Source organism: Gopherus evgoodei, chromosome 7 (assembly GCF_007399415.2).
Source record: "Gopherus evgoodei ecotype Sinaloan lineage chromosome 7, rGopEvg1_v1.p, whole genome shotgun sequence".
Taxonomy (NCBI): Eukaryota; Metazoa; Chordata; order Testudines; family Testudinidae; genus Gopherus; species Gopherus evgoodei.
Window position 1 is genome coordinate 34,537,669 of NC_044328.1, and position 18,467 is coordinate 34,556,135.

The 18,467-nt window shown below is 46.0% G+C and overlaps 1 protein-coding gene across 4 annotated transcripts in view; it reads right to left on the minus strand.

Annotated features, from left to right (window-relative positions):
- RPP30 (ribonuclease P/MRP subunit p30) overlaps positions 1 to 18,107 on the minus strand; it is a 31,463-nt gene extending 13,356 nt beyond the window's left edge. The window contains exons 1-6 of one of the 4 annotated variants that reach the window (XM_030569080.1): positions 17,103 to 18,107; positions 10,642 to 10,697; positions 10,321 to 10,377; positions 8,108 to 8,182; positions 7,262 to 7,333; positions 1,348 to 1,437 (exon numbers count right to left, since the gene is read on the minus strand). In XM_030569080.1, the coding sequence (XP_030424940.1) occupies positions 1,348 to 1,437; positions 7,262 to 7,333; positions 8,108 to 8,182; positions 10,321 to 10,377; positions 10,642 to 10,697; positions 17,103 to 17,373 (621 nt within the window). In that variant the 5' untranslated portion in view covers positions 17,374 to 18,107. The other 3 variants (XM_030569083.1, XM_030569082.1, XM_030569081.1) reach the window with 3 other exon arrangements.
- Positions 18,108 to 18,467: the final 360 nt, after the last annotated feature.

Here is an 18,467-nt window from a genome sequence, read left to right on the forward strand (position 1 = left end):
GGTGGGAAAATGCCCATATACCCCGTTCCCAGGATAATTAGGACATCACTGTTCAGGGCTTTCAAACTACTCAAAAGAAAAGTTGCATTTCTTAATTTTTAAAATAGGATGTTCAGCAACGGTGTTTTTGTTTGGTTGGGGTTTTTTAAATTTATTTTTGCCTGTTTTGAAGTTTGACATAAAATGCAGGTTTCAGAGGAAAAACACTCCCACTCTCAACAGCCTGGCTGCTGCTGGCTGCAGAGTGATGAAGTGCATCCTTAGGGCTTGGCGTGCAGTGTGCTCCAGTGTACTCCATTCGCAACAGAGTGCAACAGACTGCACCACAGACAGTTGGCATAGAGAGGACTAAGGAAGCTGCCCCAGGGAACTCTGGGATACATCCAGACGCCTTCTGGGATCTGAGTCAAACTGGAGTTGTGTGCACACAGGAAAGCAACAGGGCTCGGATCCTAGGTCCCAGCTTAACATGGGCTTGGACCCTCCCGTCCTGCAGGGTCCTGGGCGCTAGGTTTGAGCCCTAGGTTAACATATTTGGTGTGTGGACACAAGGGGAGGTTAGGCTTGAGCCCAGGCTTACACTGGTGTGTAGACATACCCTCAGGGTCGCTGTGCTGCCCAGCTCCCCACACGGAGAACTGCTGGGGCTCTGACAGCCTCAGACACATTTTGAGAGGTCAAAACAAAAATGTTGTTTGGGGAAAAAAATCTGAAACAAGATGCTGAAATTTCTGTTCTGTGAGAAATTTAGAAATTTCATTTTTCATTCCATATCAGAACATTTTTTGTTGTTGTTATTCCTATGGAACAGGAAGTCAAGTTTCCAGCCAGCTCTAGCTGTACATTTTTCAACAACAAGGACTAAAATCTACCCATGGATGCCCACCCATGAGTAACTGTTACTGACAAGGAGCTGATGCTGGTCCATATTCAAGGAAAGAATTTGACCTAAGTATCCAGACTAAGTTGTGTGGGCAGGATTTTATTTATAAAAGATAGTTTATAAATGGTTGATGCTTTGTTTTTACTCTTTTATCCAGTATCGAAGATTCAGCAATTCCATTGGCTGGCACTGATTTCACTTCCTTATGCAGATGAGACCTCAGTATAGTCATAGTGTAGAACTCCTTAGTTTTCTACACTATGACTATACTGAGGTCTCATCTGTGTAAGGCAGTGAAATCAGTGCCAGCCAATGGAATTGCTGAATCTTTGATACTGGATAAAAGTGTAAAAACCACCCTGCAGTACAAGAGCAAGAAAAAAACAACTCCGGCGGAAAACCTCAGTTGTGCTAGTATTATATACTGAGTTTAATAGTAGCAAATGATTTAGCTGCAAATTTACCATGTTAACAGAGGATCTTCGGAAGTAGAATGGCAGCTTTTCTGTTACATTTACGCATATCAGATCCACATCTAGATTTGTGCAAGCGACCTACATCACAAAAATACAAACAGATAAGGCACCTTTAAGTGGGCTGCTAGCTTTAGACATGCAGACATTTGCTATATCACAGATATATTAAAGACATTTCCAGCATAGTCTATGTTTTAAATCTAAGAGCTGTTCCACGGGGATATCAGAAAGACACTGCAACAGTGCCGTGTGGGTATGTTGGATTTATTTATTTTTAAAGCACTTGGCCATGTTTAGGACAGCACTTTTCCCATTAAAATAAACAGATAGCTTAGCAGTGGGCATCGCCAGTTTGCTCTGAGTTGGCTGTAAGACACCCCTTAAAGTGGGGTAAAGAAAGCGATCCACCCTTACCAGACACATTGCTAATACAGCAGAGCCTCCTTTTTTCAAATAAACCTCCCTCCCCATAGTTACTTCTCAAATCCCAGAGGGATGATTCTTATTTGCTTTTAGGAAAAAGGATTTGGCCTAGTACAGCAGCATTTCAGACACTGCTAAGTGACTGTGGTTTTGGGTGTCCAACATGAGACCTATTAAAAAAGCCTGATTTTCAGAAAGTGCTCAGCACTCACCTTCTGAGGGTCTCAAACTGGGTGCTCAAAAGTCACTAATCACTTTTAAATCTTGGCTCCAGGCTACTAGGGCACATCCTCACAATTTATGTTCTCTTTAAAAAGAGAAAGAAAAGAGCAAATGTGGCCAATGAACTTTCTAGAGACAGTTAACTCCCCACGAGGGGACCACGTGATTTATATAGTTACTCACACAAGACATTAATTGCATACACTGTCTTGTTCATGCTATATATGCATACACAGTAAAGATGATTATAGGGGACCAGATTTTCTGGTCCATCAAGGCCATTTTAAGGCTGGAAGCTATAAAGTGGCTGGAGATGGTCAGTGAAGAATTCCCTGTGTGTGTGGGGGGGAATTCCACACTGGCAGAAATAGCTCTAGCACAACCTGAACCAGCCAAAGAGCCCCTCCAATCCCTTCTCCCCACCACTGTAAGGAAAGTAAGCATGTCAGGGTTTTCCAGGGCACAACACAGAGCTCAGCAGCTCCTAACGAGGGAACTGCATGTGGTTCTCTGCAGCATCACTTCTCTACTCTGTTTGAGTACCGCTTGGTTGGAATGGAGAATCTAGCCCATACATTATCACCAGGTGTGCTGCAAAGCAGAACTCAACCCCCCCCCCCATTTTCTGTTTCTCAATGAAGTTTTCAGTTCAAAAGTCACTTTTAGTTTTTTTGTTCTAAAATTAGCAATGTAGAGTCCTCCCTTCGTTCTCTTCACTGAACACCCTGGCAAATTTTTTGGAGGTGCTTAACAATGTCTCATAAGACCAATAGCAGGGATGTAGCTTTCCCACATCCCTACCTACTAGCCTTGTATATCATCACTATTCCAATCCTGCAAGGGGCTTACCAAGGCCTCTGGGGAAGAGAGATTAGGAACACTAAGGTCTAAAGTGCTTCAGCAGGCCATCTTTATATATCATAAAGGAAATGACTAAACACTTGTGGTTTTGCTTCCTGGTCCCTTGAAGAAGGGATCTCTGTTAATCAGCCTGTGTCGGGGCGCACTAGACCCAAATTGGATTGGGAAGTGTTAACCCTATATTATGGGTTGAGGAAGCCATGCCTCAACTCTACTGGGCATGCTACAAATGCACTAGTATAAAAGGGAGCTCAGCTCAGTTGAGGCAGACCGCCGGAGAGGAAGGACGCAGGCTGTAGGCTCCAGCCAAAGCCCAAGGTCGTGGGAGCCGGAGACGCTGCAATCCAGGCAGACACCAGGGGACCCAGGGAGGCCTCACAGAGTCTGGAGTCACCAGGTACAGCGCAGACCCCCTACCCGGGCCGCCATCACTCCCCTTTTTTGTGCGTGACTGACTGAGGCCACTTGGCCTTACTGCCCTGCTAACAGGGGCAGATTACTGAGACTGACTGCTAGGCATTACTGCCCTGCTGTCTGGGGGCGAATTCATTGACTTTGGCTGCAAGGCCTTATTGCCCTGCTGACTGGGGCGAACCTGGTGACTGTGACCACTAGGCCCTACTACCCAGCTAACAGTGGCGAAGCTATTTACTTTATTCATTGGGCTTTACTGCCCTGCTGACAGGGGCAAATCTGTGAACTTTGCCACTAAGTCTTATTGCCCTGCTAATAGTATAGTATATTGGTTTTGGCCACAGAGTCATAAACATGGGCTACTTATACCGTGCCCCTACACCCTAAGCAGGAAGGGGCACACACAACCCTGTCACACAGACCACATTGCTCTAATGCAAGAGTCTCCAAAGCACAATTGTTTTACACCATGTACAAATGATTCCTAGATATACTGAAGAGGGGTTTGAGGAATATTGGCGTTCAAAAATGTATGCCCCATTTACCCTCCGTTTCAAACCAAGTTTGATAAATGATGTTCGAAATCAGTTTAACTGCAGTTCCAGCTTAACAGATTTCCAACCAGCTGGCTAGACTATCAGACACTCATTTAGCTGGAATGCTGTTTAAACTGAGTTTTAATATGGTTCCTTGGTCTGAGTATGGACATAGCCTTAACCTATTTTTATCCCCTTCCTTATCTACAGTCTAATGCTATCAACTGGAAAGATTGGCAACTCATGGGACACCTACAGGAAATTGGCCAATCATCATTCTGGATTCTCTTTGGCTACTTACAAACTTTCTTTGATATTTAAAATGTCATCCTGGCCATTCCTGTTATCAAGATACTGACAAAGAGCCAAGGGGTTAGTGAATTTAATGTGTAAATGTTGACAGTGACACAGACAACGTCTTCATTGGGCTTTGAATCATCCCTACCTGGGACAGCAGCGATGGCATAGGAACTGGAGACAGAAAGACACAAACAAGTGAATGAAAACAAAGGATTAGTCCACATTGCAATAAAACACTCATGACTGGCCTGTGTCAGCTGACACGGGATTGCAGGGCTCAGGCTACGGGGCTATAAAACTGCAGCCCCTAAATGTCTAGACTGCAGTTTTATAATTCTGCAGCCCAAGTCAGCTGACACGGGCTAGCCACGTGTGTTTTATTGCAGTATAGACATACCCAAAAATACAAAACAGAAGTTCCAGCAGATTATGTGTTGTGGGATGACAGAGAACCAGACTTTCTCTGCACCTGAGTGGGTTAGGAAAACATCTATTCCATGTCATGAATTTGCCACAATTAGAGGTGGAACTGTTCAAATTCAAGAATACCAGCTGGACTCCCAGTGATTAGGAGCTGTCACAAGGAACAAAAAAGGAAAAGCCAAACTAAATAGAAGAAAGAAGCATGTCTAAAGGGAGAATTCCTAAATTGTCAAGAAAGTCAGAACATTTGCTGAGATCCACTCTACTCAGTAACTGCTCAGTCTTTGGATCAACCAGGCAAGTCACCACAGAGTCTGGTTGCTCAACTTTAAAAGAAAAAAAATACATGGAGTCCTACCACTACAGCTCAGATTATGCACCCTCAATGGAGACAACAGCCTCATCTAGTGGACACATTGGTGTTGGCAGTAAAATAAATGAGTTATCCCTTGAAATTCTCAAAGACAAAAGGGCTTACACTTTGGCAAAGTGATATTTTACTGATGAAGCCAATAAGATTTAAATGTTGACATCTGAAGGAGATGTGTCAAAGGAAGATCAGGTGAAATATGACCTACCTATTAACTTATTTAAAAGTCAACAGGACATTCAGGCTCTAAAGAATAACGTATTGCTCTAATTTCTTGTGTAGACTGAACATTCCAGTTCCAGTTGTTTTACATTGATACCAGTGCCTCCTGGAAAGATCTTGAGCCACCTTAGGATAAAATAAACAGAATCATAGGACTGGAAGGGACCTCGATAGGTGATCTAGTCCAATCCCTTGCACTGATGCTGGACTAAGGATTATCTAGACCAGTGGTTTTCAAATTGGGGTACACATACCCCTAGGGGCACATGAGCACTCATGGGGAGTAGGCAAGAAAAATCCTTTAACAGTGGACAACGCACTTTATTTAGTAAGACTTGGCAATCTAATCAATGTTTAATCTCCATTCAATTAAAACTGAAGCCACACTGGTGCAAATTTCCTTTCTGCTGTGTGACACAGAATCAGAAGTTTTCAAACTGTGGGGCATGCCCCCCTAGAACAAGAGTGGGCAAACTACAGCCTGCTAGTCGTTTTAAGCTGGCCCGAGACCCCACTGAGGAGCGAGGTGTGGGGCTTGTCCTGCTCTGGCGCTCTAGCCAGGGCTCTGGGTTGGGGGTTGCACTACGTGGCTTGGCCCCGCTTCGGTGCTCCAGCCGTGACGCTGGGTTGGGGGCTGCACCTCTGTCCCATCCCTGATCTCCCTCCTGCCCACTGACTCCCTCAGTCCCATCCCAGATCACCCTCCTACATCCCAAACTCCTCATCCTCTGCCCCACCCCCGAGCCCTCACCTCCTCCCGCACCCCAACTCCAATTTCGTGAGCATTCACGGTCCGCCATACAATTTCTATTCCCCGATGTGGCCTTCGGGCCAAAAAGTTTGCTCACCCCTGCCTGGAGGGACAGGGAGGAATGTTCACAGGGGCAGGGCTTGGGGAGGGAGCTCTACCTCACCTCGCTGGGCCACCTAGTCTGTCTGGTTGGGGGAGAGAGGGGTGGGAGGCTGCAACCAAAAACTGTAACTCAAGGGGGTGAGAGGACCTTACAGCTCAAAAACTTTGAGAACCGCCACTCCCATCCCCATCCCGAGCATTCCTTTGAACCCCCAGGGGGGCGCACAGTTTGAAAACCTCTAGAAGCTGTTGCTAAACGGAAGGCAGAACCCCCGCACACGTCATTTCTGACCATCTCAGATGGGAGTACGTGATAGACTACATTATTTGGACAGGAGTACGCAGCCTAAAAACTCTGAAAACCACTGATCTGGACCAGCCCTCACAGGTGTTTGCCTAACCTGTTCTTAACCTCCAACGATGGATGGAGATTCCACAACCTCCTTAGGTAATTGGTTCTAGTGTTTAACTACCCTTAAAGTTAGGAAGTTTTTCCTAACCTATATCTCCCTTCTTGCAGATTTTTTCGAGGTCATCTGTATCTTTCAAAACCTAAAAACAGAAAGAGGAAGACATTCCAAGGCACCTTAGAAAACTATTCAAAAAGAGGAACATTAATTTAAAAGAAAAATCAGTCAAATGGGAGCCTTCTTAAACTACAGTTGTTATAAGAAAGATTTAAGATTACTATGGCTGAAAGATACTAGAAAAAAAAATCTTTCAGTGTGTTTACTTTGTATAGTCAAATTCTACCTCTGTCAGTCTCCTGTACATATGGGTCTTTCACAAGGCAGGGATAAACAATTTTTTTTTTAATTTAAAAAGTAGGGAAGTTTGATGACTAAACTACAAAAATAGGCTGGGGAGGCAGGAGCATACAGTGGCAGCTGTAGTAACAGAAAATAGTTTTCAGCCATTTTTTTAAATAGACTCCACTCCAAATTGGTAGACTTCCTTTGAAAGTAAATACTGGCATTCCCATCAAGCGATTTGGTATGCTAGCTGCTAGTTCATCATCTCCCACGTTAAAGATCAGTTTGTTCACTGTCAGCCAGACTAGCAAAAGCAGACGGTTACTTGCTACTTATGCTTTTCTCTCACTGCCACTTGTGCTTTTTCTGCCTTGCATGCTACTAAGTTCGAGATGAAATCCAAGCAGAACACTTATCTAATACAACCAAAGTACTAAACATTATTCCAGCTTTGGCAGTTACGATCACAAATGGATTCTCAGATGCGTCAAGAGAGGATATATATATATGAATATTCAATACTTACATGGAACAGTTTCTCTGTCTCTGGAAACACTGCTATGATGTCATACAACCGTATATTTGTAGATGTTGATCTCTGACAAAAAAGGAAAAAAAAAATCACACTAATTTATGCAAGATGCTAAAGGTATGTATCATGAAAATTGCCAAAACAACTACTAATAGAAGACACGCTTCTCCAATTGTGAGTTGTAAAACCAAACCACTCCTATTAAGGCTCTATTAGCAGCCCTATCTGCTGACAGTGTTTCACCACGGTCATTATTTTCGTGCTCATTCTGCACAATAAGTAAAGCACTAGTGACTGTTTGCCTTGTAAGCCACACACGTCCTACTTTATCACTTATGTTTTCTAAGTCATCCCCTCACCCAAGTTATTAGAACACTCAGCAAAACTCCCTGGAGCCTCGGGGGGGAGGAGGAGAGAGGGATAGTTATCCTGGAGTTCAAGTTTAAAAAAATTAAACAAACGAATTCAGTATCGGCTCTATTGTCATACTTTAAAATCTGAACTCAAGTTCTAGAGATGGGGTGATGATTTCATGTTTTAAAACTTCTTCCCCCACCTTATCACAAGGGTTGGTAGCAGCACTTTACCTAAGCCTTCAGGCATGGGAACAGAACACCGATTTCTCATGGCAGCATGTTACACCATTAGTAAACCACCAGTGCAGAGCACATCCCAGTTTTATAAAGTGACATCTTCAGAGAGTGATGCGATCGTAAGGAGACATTATAAATCAGCAAATTAGTGCAGCATTTTTTGTGAAATCCATAAAATTTCAAAAATAACATTTTACCACGAAGAGAAAATACAACTTACAAAATAAATACATTTTAAAGCACTTACCAATACATTGCAGTGAGAAGGATCCGAAACTACAAGTGTTAGTCTGGTTACAATTTTAATTGGTTTGGATTTTCCCTGTAAGCAAAATAAACCATCAAAGAGAATGTTGAAGAAAGTACAAAGCAAAAACCTAGCTAATAGATGTTCATGCCTATTACTATATAGAGAGAGTGATGCTCTGTTTATATTTTTGACTATACCAATTTTCTGATTACTTCTAAATATACTCTTCATATTTTTGCCTAATTTTAATGCTTTGCTTCTGTACTTTTTTGGTACATTTCTGCTCTTCAGAAATAGTGGCTTTTCTTGTATTTCTTTGACATCTGTTTTTGCTTTAAACAAACAAACAAATCAACACAGAAGAGTATCAACACATTTAATTGCATTACTGCTACTGTTCTCTAATCAAACAATAAAGGCACTACAAATGCAGTTTTAAAATTGAAGTCCATTTTTATATATAATTTTAACAGTTTGCAGGAGATAATGCTGCCTACTTCTTGTTTACAATGTCACCTGAAAGTGAGAACAGGCATTTGCATGGCACTGTTATAGCTTGCGTGGCAATATATTTGCGTGCCAGATGCGCTAAAAATTCGTATGTTCCTTGATGCCTCAACCGCCATTCCAGAAGACAGGCATCCATGCTGATGACGGGTTCTGCTCAATAATGATCCAAAGCAGTGTGGACTGATGCATATTAAATTTTCCATTATCTGAGTCAGATGCCACCAGCAGAAAATTGATTGTCTTTTTTGGTGGTTTAGGTTCTGTAGTTTCCACATCAAAGTGTTGCTCTTTTAAGACTTCTGAAAGTATGCTCCACATGTCATCCCTCTCAGATTTTGGAAGGCATTTCAGATTCTTAAATCTTGGGTCGAGTGCTGTAGCTATATTTAGAAATCTCACGTTGGTACCTTCTTTGCATTTGTCAAATTTGCAGTGAAAGTATTCTTAAAATGAACAACATGTGGTGGATCATCATCCGAGCCTGCTATGACATGAAATATATGGCAAAATGTGGGTAAAACCGAGCAGGGGACATACAATTCTCCCTCAAGGAGCTCAGTCACAAATTTAATTAACACATTTTTTTAATGAGCGTCATCAGCATGGAAGCATGTCCTCTGGAATGACGTCCGAAGCATGAAGAGGCGTATGACTCTTTAGCGCATCTGGTACGTAAATATCTTGCCATACTAGCGACAACAGTGCCATACAAATGCCTGTTCTCACTTTCAGGTGACACTGTAATTAAGAAGTGGGCACCATTATCTCCCGTAAATGTAAACAAACTTGTTTCTCTTAGTGATTGGCTGAATGTGAAGTAGGACTGAGTGGACTTGTAGACTCTAAAATTTATATTTTTTTTGAGTGCAGTTATGTAACAAAAACCCCTACATTTGTAAGTTGCACTTTCATGATAAAGAGATTGCACTACTGTACTTGTATGAGGTGAACTGAAAAATACTATTTCTTTTATCATTTTTACAGTGCAAAAATTTGTAATAAAAATAATATAAACTAAGCACTGTACACTTTGTATTCTGTGCTGTAATTTAAATCAATATATTTGAAAATGTAGAAAAACATCCAAAAATATTTAATAAATTTCATTTGGTATTTTATAGTTTAACTGTGTGATTCAATCGAGATTAATTTTTTTGAGTTAAATGCGATTAATCGACAGCCCTAGTTAAGATTTTGTCAAGTTATTTTTAGTAGAAGTCACGGGCAGGTCATGGGCAATAAACAAAAATTCATGGGAGCCATGACCTGTCCATGACTTTTACTAAAAATAACGGGGAGGGGGGCGGGAAGAGGGGGAAGGCTGAGGAAGGAATGACACCTGGATCCTCATGGCGAGGGAGGGACTGACAGCCCCAGCAACACTGGAGGGGCACAGTTTCGGCTCCAGAAAATGCCAAAGCTGCAGGGCGGGCGCACACAGCAGCAGAGCCGGCCCCAGCCGAAGCCATGGAGGTGGCACAGTCCTGGCCCAAAGGTGCAGGAGGAAGGGGGGGAACAGGGACGCGCACAGCCCTAGCCCCGGCCGAAGCTGCAGGGGGATAGGAGGAGTGAGCATAGCCCTGACTGCCTGAAGCCAAAGTCATAGAGCTCCAGCAAAGTCACAGAATCTGTGACTGACCTCTGTGATTAAATCATATCCTTAACCATCATGTGCAGGTGGAATTTAAACTCTAACATACCTGTACAATAGGCAAAGATGGAAACAGTTCTGAAGGAGATATTGGTTTGACAATCTCCTGAAACAAAAAAACAAAAAAACAAAAACAAAACCATCACAATTACAACGTATTAAACATGGGGGATAAAAAATGTAGGCCCAAACTGTACAGCTTCTCAATAGATGGGGTTACAAAATGGTAGTTTAGTCATGTACTGAAGGATCCTGTAATTCCCTAACTTGCTTTCTTCTTAGATCACTCATCTAGATGTATGCAAAGTTATGAACTTATTACTAAGTACAAATGAAGAAAAGAAGAATAAATATTAAAGCAGAGCCCTACCTGTTTCTTTTCTTTGAAATCAATGACATGGTTAATAGCAACAGTTGAATATCCCACTAGAAAAAGTAAACATATGGTAAGATTTTTTTGGTCTAATTTACTATTTAATAGAAATTAATCAGAATAGAAAGATTTAAGATTAGCAATTAAACTCCACACATCATTTACAAATCTGAAAGGTTTCTCTGTGTAATAATTTGAGATTTCTGAAAACAGAAAATCAGTAGGAGACATGATGCCTTAACATTAATTTTTTTCTCCTTTAAATAAATGAAGAATTATGGTCCCAGTCCTACAAACAATTATGCAAATACTGAATTGTAAAAACACAAGTAATCTCATAAAGTCAATGGGACTACTTGCTCCTTAACGTTAGAGTACATGCACAAGTGCTCATAGGACCTGAAGGAAAACACAAAACAAAAAAAAACCACAAAAACACTCCGCTGCAGAGTCTCAAGGTATGTCTACACTACAATTAGACACCTACAGCTCACCTGTGCCAGCTGACTTGGGCCATGTCTACACTTACATGGCTATGCCGCTGTAAGATTGCTCATGTAGGCGCGTTATGCTGACAGCAGAGAGCTCTCCTGTCTACATCATAAAACGAGGTCAATGAGTGGTGGTACCTACAGGGTTTGGGTACACTGGCACTTTATACTGCAATAAAGCCTCCCAGAGCACTCTACCTTACTCCCCGTCCACACTGGCAAGGCACGTAGAGCGCTCTGACTCCCTGGCTGGAGCGCTTCTGGTACTCCACCTCCCCGAGAGGTGTTTTGGGTGAGAAACACAGCTGTTGTGTTTTGGGTGAGACACTTCAGCGTCAGTGTAAACAGGGAGTTAAGTTACTGCGCTCTGACTGACCCCTGGAAACGCCCCATAATCTCCTTAAACCAGTGGCCTCTCTTCTCTTCTGAAATTGGCTGAGGAATGTGGAAGTGTCTTTTCAGAGCTCCGTTTCAGACAGCTGCTGCTTATCTGGAACAGGGCAAAGCAAACGTTTACTATGGCCTTGGCTACACTTGCACGTTATAGCGCAATAAAGCCGCCAAGAGCGCTCTACCTCACTCCCTGTTCACACTGGCAAGGCGCGTAGAGCGCTCTAACTCCACGGCTGGAGCGCTCCTGGTACCCCACCACCCTGAGAGGAATAATGCTTGTTGCGCTCTCACTGGAGTGCTGCGGCGCCAGTGTGGACATCTAATATGCTCTGACTGGCCTCCGGAAGTGTCCCACAATGCCTGTTCTAGCCACTCTGGTCATCAATTTTGAAATCTGCTGCCCTGTCGTCAGGTGACTAAGCAACAGACCTGCCCTTTAAAATCTCTGGGAATTCTGAAAATCCCTTTCCTGTCTGCTCAGCCAGGCATGGAGTGCTCTCAGCGCATCTTTGCAGGTGGCCATGCCTCCACGTGCCAGGCAATCCCCAGTATGGAGCAGTGGTGAGGTGCTGGACCTCATCAGTGTTTAAGGGGAGGAAGCTGTCCGGTCCCAGCTGTGCTCCAGCCATAGGAATTACGATACCTTCGGGCAGATATCAAGGGACATGATGGAAAGGGGCCATGACTGGGACGCAGTGCAGTGTCGGGTTAAAGTGACAGAACTGTGGAATGCCTACTGCAAAGCCTGCGAGGCAAATGGCTGCTCTAGTGCTGCCCCCATGACCTGCAAATTCTACAAAAGGGCTGGACGCAATACTTGGGGGTGATCCCACCTCCACTGCAATGACCACCATGGACACTTCTGAGTCCAGCACAGCGGGGGGGGAGGAGGAGGAGGAGAAGGAAAGTGCGGGTGATGATGCTGAGGTGGGGGGAGACACCCCAGAATCCCTAAATGCATGCAGCCAGGAGCTCTTCTTGAGCCAGGAGAAGGCAGCCAGTCATGGTGTCCGGTGTTTGGGGAAGGACAAACAACAGAGGAGGTTCCTGATAAGCAGCTTTCTTTTCGGGAAGGAAGTTTTTAGGTACGGGCTCTTTAGGTGAGGAGAGGAGACCATTGCTGCACACAGGCAAGCTGCGAATGGCCCAGGACAGAAGCTGCATTGTAGGAGAAGACCCTCCCTTGCTTCCCTGGTCACCCTCAGCAGTAAGATATCTTCCAGGACAAACTCCTGTGGAGAATGTTGGGACAGTGTTCAGTGCAGGTGCCCCCTGCAGCTGTTGGCTCTCCCCAAGGCACAGAAACCCAGAGGATAGTACAGCCGTGAAACAAACAGTCCCCATGGACCCTGTGCTTACTCACCAATTCTGGGGCTCCCGTGGGTTATGTGTGCTCGCTTTGAGACAGGCAAAGTATGGTTTTTGTGATTGTCCTCAAGCGTGGCGGAATCATTGCTCCATCTAGTGTGTACAATGCTGCCTCCGTTAAGTGTTGCATTTTGAATGTCTAGGTGCAACCTTGAGATCTCAGCCGTCATTCTTATCACCGGCCGACAGACTGAGAAGACTCTGGAAGAGGCCGCGTAAAAGCAAAGAATACATGCTGCATGAAGTCATGCAGCAGTCTGTAAACGAGAATCGAAAGGCACAGAAATGGAGGGAGAGCGAAAGAAGGATCCACCAGCGGCAAAGCACGTAACGGCTGATTAGCATAAAGGAGCGCCAAGCAGACTCTATCCAGGTGTTCATCACTATGCAGGGGGAACACTACCACGCTCACCGCCCACCTCCCCCCGCCCACAGCCCTTGTCCCAAAACACTTCCCTTTGTGCCTCCAGTCACTTCCAACCCACTTTCCCCAACATCCGTGTTCTTACCACCCCCAGCTGCCTCCTACACCCATAACTTCACCACCCACCCAGGAAAACTATGACCCATATCTACTGCACTCAACCCCCCTCAACATGCCTTATATAGCCACCCTGAAGTGCAACACTCATTGCACAGCACTCCAGACGGGATTCGAGAGTATGAAATCAGGACGTACTCAAGCTTATGAGTGAACCGGTCCCCACCCCACCCGGTTGCCCTTTTGGTATTTCTGTGTTACTTCGGTTTTTTTCAATAAATGAATTTTCTTTTCAATAAATGGAGTTTTTTTTACTTTGACTACATACTTAATTAGTGCATAAAGCAAAATCTACCTTAGCCCAGGAAAGCAACAAGCCCTGCAAGTCAGTGTACCAAACACAGCCACTGCACTTAACTCCCATGCAGAGCACCAGACATTACTGGTGGCTTTCAGCCTCAAATTGCTCCCTCAAGGCACCCCTAATCCTTGCAGCCCCACGCTGGGCCCCTCTAATAGCCCTGCTCTCTGGCTGTGCAAATTCAGCCTACAGGTGTTGAACCTCCGAGGCCCATGCCTGAGTGAAGCTTTCACCTTTTCCTTCACAAATATTATGGAGGGTACAGGTACAGATATAACCGCAGGGATGCTGTCTTCGGCAAAGTCCTGCTTCCCATAAAGAGAGCATCAGTGGCCCTTCAAATGACCAAAAGCACACTCCACAGTCATTTGGCAATGGCTCAGCCTGTAGTTGAACCATTCCTGGCTGCTGTCCAGGCTCCCTGTGTAGGGTTTCATGAGCCATGGCATTAAAGAGTAAGCGGAGTCTCCAAGACTCACAATGGACATTTCAACTTCCCCTACAGTGATCCTCTGGTCTGGGAAAAAAGTCCCGGCTTGCAGCTTCTTGAACAGGCCAGTGTTCCAAAAGATGCGTGCATCATGCACCCTTCCAGGCCAGCCTGCATTAATGTCAATGAAATGATCATGGTGATCCACAAGCGCCTGGAGAACCACAGAGAAATACCCCTTTTGGTTAATGTACTCGAAGGCTAAGTGGGCTGGTGTCAGAATAGGAATATGCGTCCCATCTATTGCCCCTCTGCAGTTAGGGAAACCTACTTGTTCAAAGCCAGCCACAATGTCATGCATGTTACCCGGAGTCACGGTTCTTCTAAGCAGGATGCCATTAATGGCCCTGCAAACTTGCATCAACACAATTCCAGCTGTCGACTTTCCCACTCCAAACTGGTTAGCGACCGATCGGTAGCTGTCTGGAGTTGCCAGCTTCCAGACTGCAATAGCCACCTGCTTCTCCACTGGAAGGGCAGCTCTCAATCTTGTGTCCTGGCGCCGCAGGGTGGGGGTGAGCTCAGCACAGGGTTCCATGAAAGTGGCTTTTCTCATCCAAAGTTCTGCAGCCACTGATCGTCACCCCAGACTTGCAGGACGATGTGATCCCACCACTCAGTGCTTGTTTCCTGAGCCCAAAAGCAGCGTTCCACAGTGGAGAGCATGTCCATGAATGAGACAAGCAATTTTGTGTCATATGCGTTATGCGACTCGATATCATTGTCGGACTCCTCACTGTCACTTTGGATTTTAAGCAGTAACTCGACTGTCAAACGAGACGTGCTGGCGAGACTCGTCAGCATGTTCCGCAGCAGTTCGGGCTCCACTCACGCAGACCAAAAGGGAAGACAAAGCATGCTCTGCACAGAAACTGTTGAAAGATAGCGCCAAATGTGGACAGAAACACAGGGATTACTGGGATGCGAAGCAATGCATCACGGGGTGTTGGGACAGGATCCAGAACGCCCTGCACCCCACGCCCCCTTCCCACAAGCCACAGTGCCAGAATGAGAAGAGGTGCTCTCTGGGATAGGTGCCCATAATGCACTGCTCCAAATGCCACTTCAAGTGCCATGAATGTGGGGATCAGTGTGGACAGACTGGAGCGCTTTCCCTGGTGTGCTCTCTGAAGGCAGGTTTAACCCAAAGTGCTCTACATCTGCAACTGTAGCCATGGCCTGAGTGAGTGAGAGGCAGGAGGCCTAGGGGGATCTGAACTTACAAGACAACGTGCTGATACACTCTCAGCAGCCCAAAAACCCACTCTCTCTCGTCCCCTACATACAAACAACCCTCATTTGAAAAGCACGTTGCAGCCACTTGAATGCTGGGATAGCTGCCCATAATCCGCCGCTCCCAATGCCACTGCAAATGCTGCAAATGTGGCCACACCAGTGCACTTGTAGCTGTCAGTGTGGACAGATTGCCGTGCTTTCCCTAGTGTGCTCTCCGAAGGCTGGTTTAACCCAAAGTGCTCTACTGCTGCAAGTGTAGCCAAGGCCTGTGTCAGCTGCAGGGCGTCTCCCACCTACATAGCGCTGTGGACATGAGAGCTTATGCTGGTAAAACTTATGTCACTCAGGTAGGCGTTTTTTTCACACCCCTAGGCGACAAAAGTTTTGCTGATATAAGTGCTAGTGTAGACATGACCTTGGACTCATGGGGCTAGACTAAGGGGCTGTTTAATTGCAGTGTAGACATTGGGCTCGGGCTTCCTGAGCCCTGGGACCCTTCCACCTCACAGGGTCCTAGGATCCAACCTAAGCCTGAATGTCTACAACACCACAATTAAAGAGCTCCTGAGTCTGAGTCAATTGGCACAGGACAGCCACATATTTGTGTGTGGTACAGACATACAATCAGAGCCCAGGTCAACTGACTCAGGCTCCAGCTGCAAGGCTAAAAAATAGCAGTGTAAACATTCTGAAACCCAGTGAGACCCTCCTCATCATTGGGGGTCCAGTCTGAGCTGGGAAAGCTACATAGCAAAAAGTCCCGACTCCCACAGTGGATAGTATTACAGTGAAGTTTTACTAGCAGTAGTGCACATCTGCCACGATAGAAAGGGAACACATACACTGGCTTATTCATTGGACCTATCATAATAGTTAGTCATGTTATCTTTCCAGCCTCAATACACAGGAGAGTAAAAAATGTATTGCATGATATGATGCAAACAGAAGAACTTAAAACTGGGCAGTAAAACTTATTTTGTTAAGAATGCCCCACGATGCAGAGTTTGTTTGCTAAACACAGCATTACCAACGGTGGTAGGACAAACAAAAACAGACACAAAAACTGTAACATGAAGGTGGCTTTCAAATTAGGAAATTTAACCCCCCCCCCCAAAAAAAATCACATTCAGTTTCAGTCTGGGGATCTAATCGAAAGGGAGACTGGAAAACCATGTTCTGTGAGTCTAGAGCAGGTCCCTGCAGTGCAGAGAGCACAGGTGGATGGCACAGTTTCAAACGAGCGTCCCAGGCCTTGGGAACCAGGTTGACTTGGCAGGTCGATCCGCACCCACTTCCCGAGACAGTCACTGCGCCCAATGAGACTGATGATACCAGCACAAAGGCCACGGCTTACTACCAACAAGGGGGAGAAGGCGGAACAACAGCACTCTCCGCACCCCGGCTCCACCCCGCAGGGCGGGACCAACAGCTCCGTGCCTAGGAAAGGCGGCATCCCTCGCACGCACGCTGCCGCCGGAGGGTGCCCAGCAGTCCGGCTCTTGCAGCGGTTGTCACAACCGCTCCCGTGAGCTCAGCGCTACCCATCCCGAGCCCCGCACCGCTCAGGGCCTGACAGGCTGGGAGAGCTGCGCGGACCCCGCCCAGCGCTCCAGGCGAGGTGGGGCGGCCACTACTCACGGTGCGCAGCGGCCTCCAACAAACTCTGCAGCGACTTCCTCTCCGGCGCGCCCGGGACATTCAGATCCGCAAACACAGCCGCCATGCTGAAACCACGTGGCACCAGCCGCCTAGGAGCTGCAGCACTGCGCTTGCGCCTCAGGCCCGGCTCCGCCCAAGGCATGCTGGGAGTTGTAGTTTGGTGGCGGCACCCTGCAAGCCTCCTGCGCCGTTGTGCTGCTGTGGCGGTGCATCCGCTCCCCCTTCCCCGCCCAGCCAGCCAGCAGCGCATGGCGAGTGACACCGACACTGAGTGCAAAGCCCCGCGCGCGGTGCTCGCGGCGGCCCCCGGACTCTCCCGGCTGCACCCAGAGCAGTGGCAGGTTCCCCACAGTGCAAACGCCGGGTCCGCTCCCCAGAGCGCCGCACTGACTGCGAACCCTGCTCGGCGCGCATCTCATGTGCACAGCGCTTACCACCCTGGGGGCAGCCAGCCCGGGCCAGCGGCTATCAGCCGCCCGGCATGGCCCCGGCCAGGAGAGCAGAGCCCGTGTGAGAGAGCACCAGGGAGAACGTGCGGCAAAATGTCTCAAGTGGAGACAGCATCCGCCGCAGGCACCAGCGTGCGGAGCCCAGGGGCAGCTTTCTATGGGTAGGGGACAGCACCTACGTTAATGCTGCTTCCTGCCCCTACCTGGGGATGCATTCCCTGGTCGATCCCTGGGGTCGCGATGCTGAACCCCCAGTGCCTCAACTGTAGAGGCACATTTCAAAGGTGAATCTCAGAGTTTCTGAACCTCTCAAGCCCCCTCCATGGATGTCTCCCCAGGAGGGGATAACCTGGCTCTTAGCTACATTGTAGCTCGGTATATAAATATCTTGTGGCCGTAGAATCCTTTTCCGAAACAAAGTTGAAACAGAAGACTGGGTGTTTGGCTCCTTGTTTGCTGGAGAGAACAGCACTGTAGCCACTAGGTGGAGCAGCTATATTAAACTGAATGATTACACTGGTCTACAATTTTTGAGAAGTCCTCTGCTTCAGAGATAAAATGTGATATTTATTATGAATTTTGATGTGCTGAATTCAAATATGACACTTAAAACTACTGATTGGCTACTGTTTCTAAGATATTTAAGTTTTTACATTTTAAGTCTATGTATATTGTGTAGATAGTAGAGTTTTAATCATAAATTGTAAACCTAGGTCTTTTCATGTGTTTATGGTTGCTTTACATGATAATATTTCACCTGTCCTGTTTATGTAACACTTTAAAAATCAGCAAAAGGGTTATATAAATAAAATTTATTATGAAAGAAAAGGCATAAAACTATTATGTACATAGTTTAGTCCTATTCGGTGTCTACTCGGCGCTTCTTGGCTTGTCT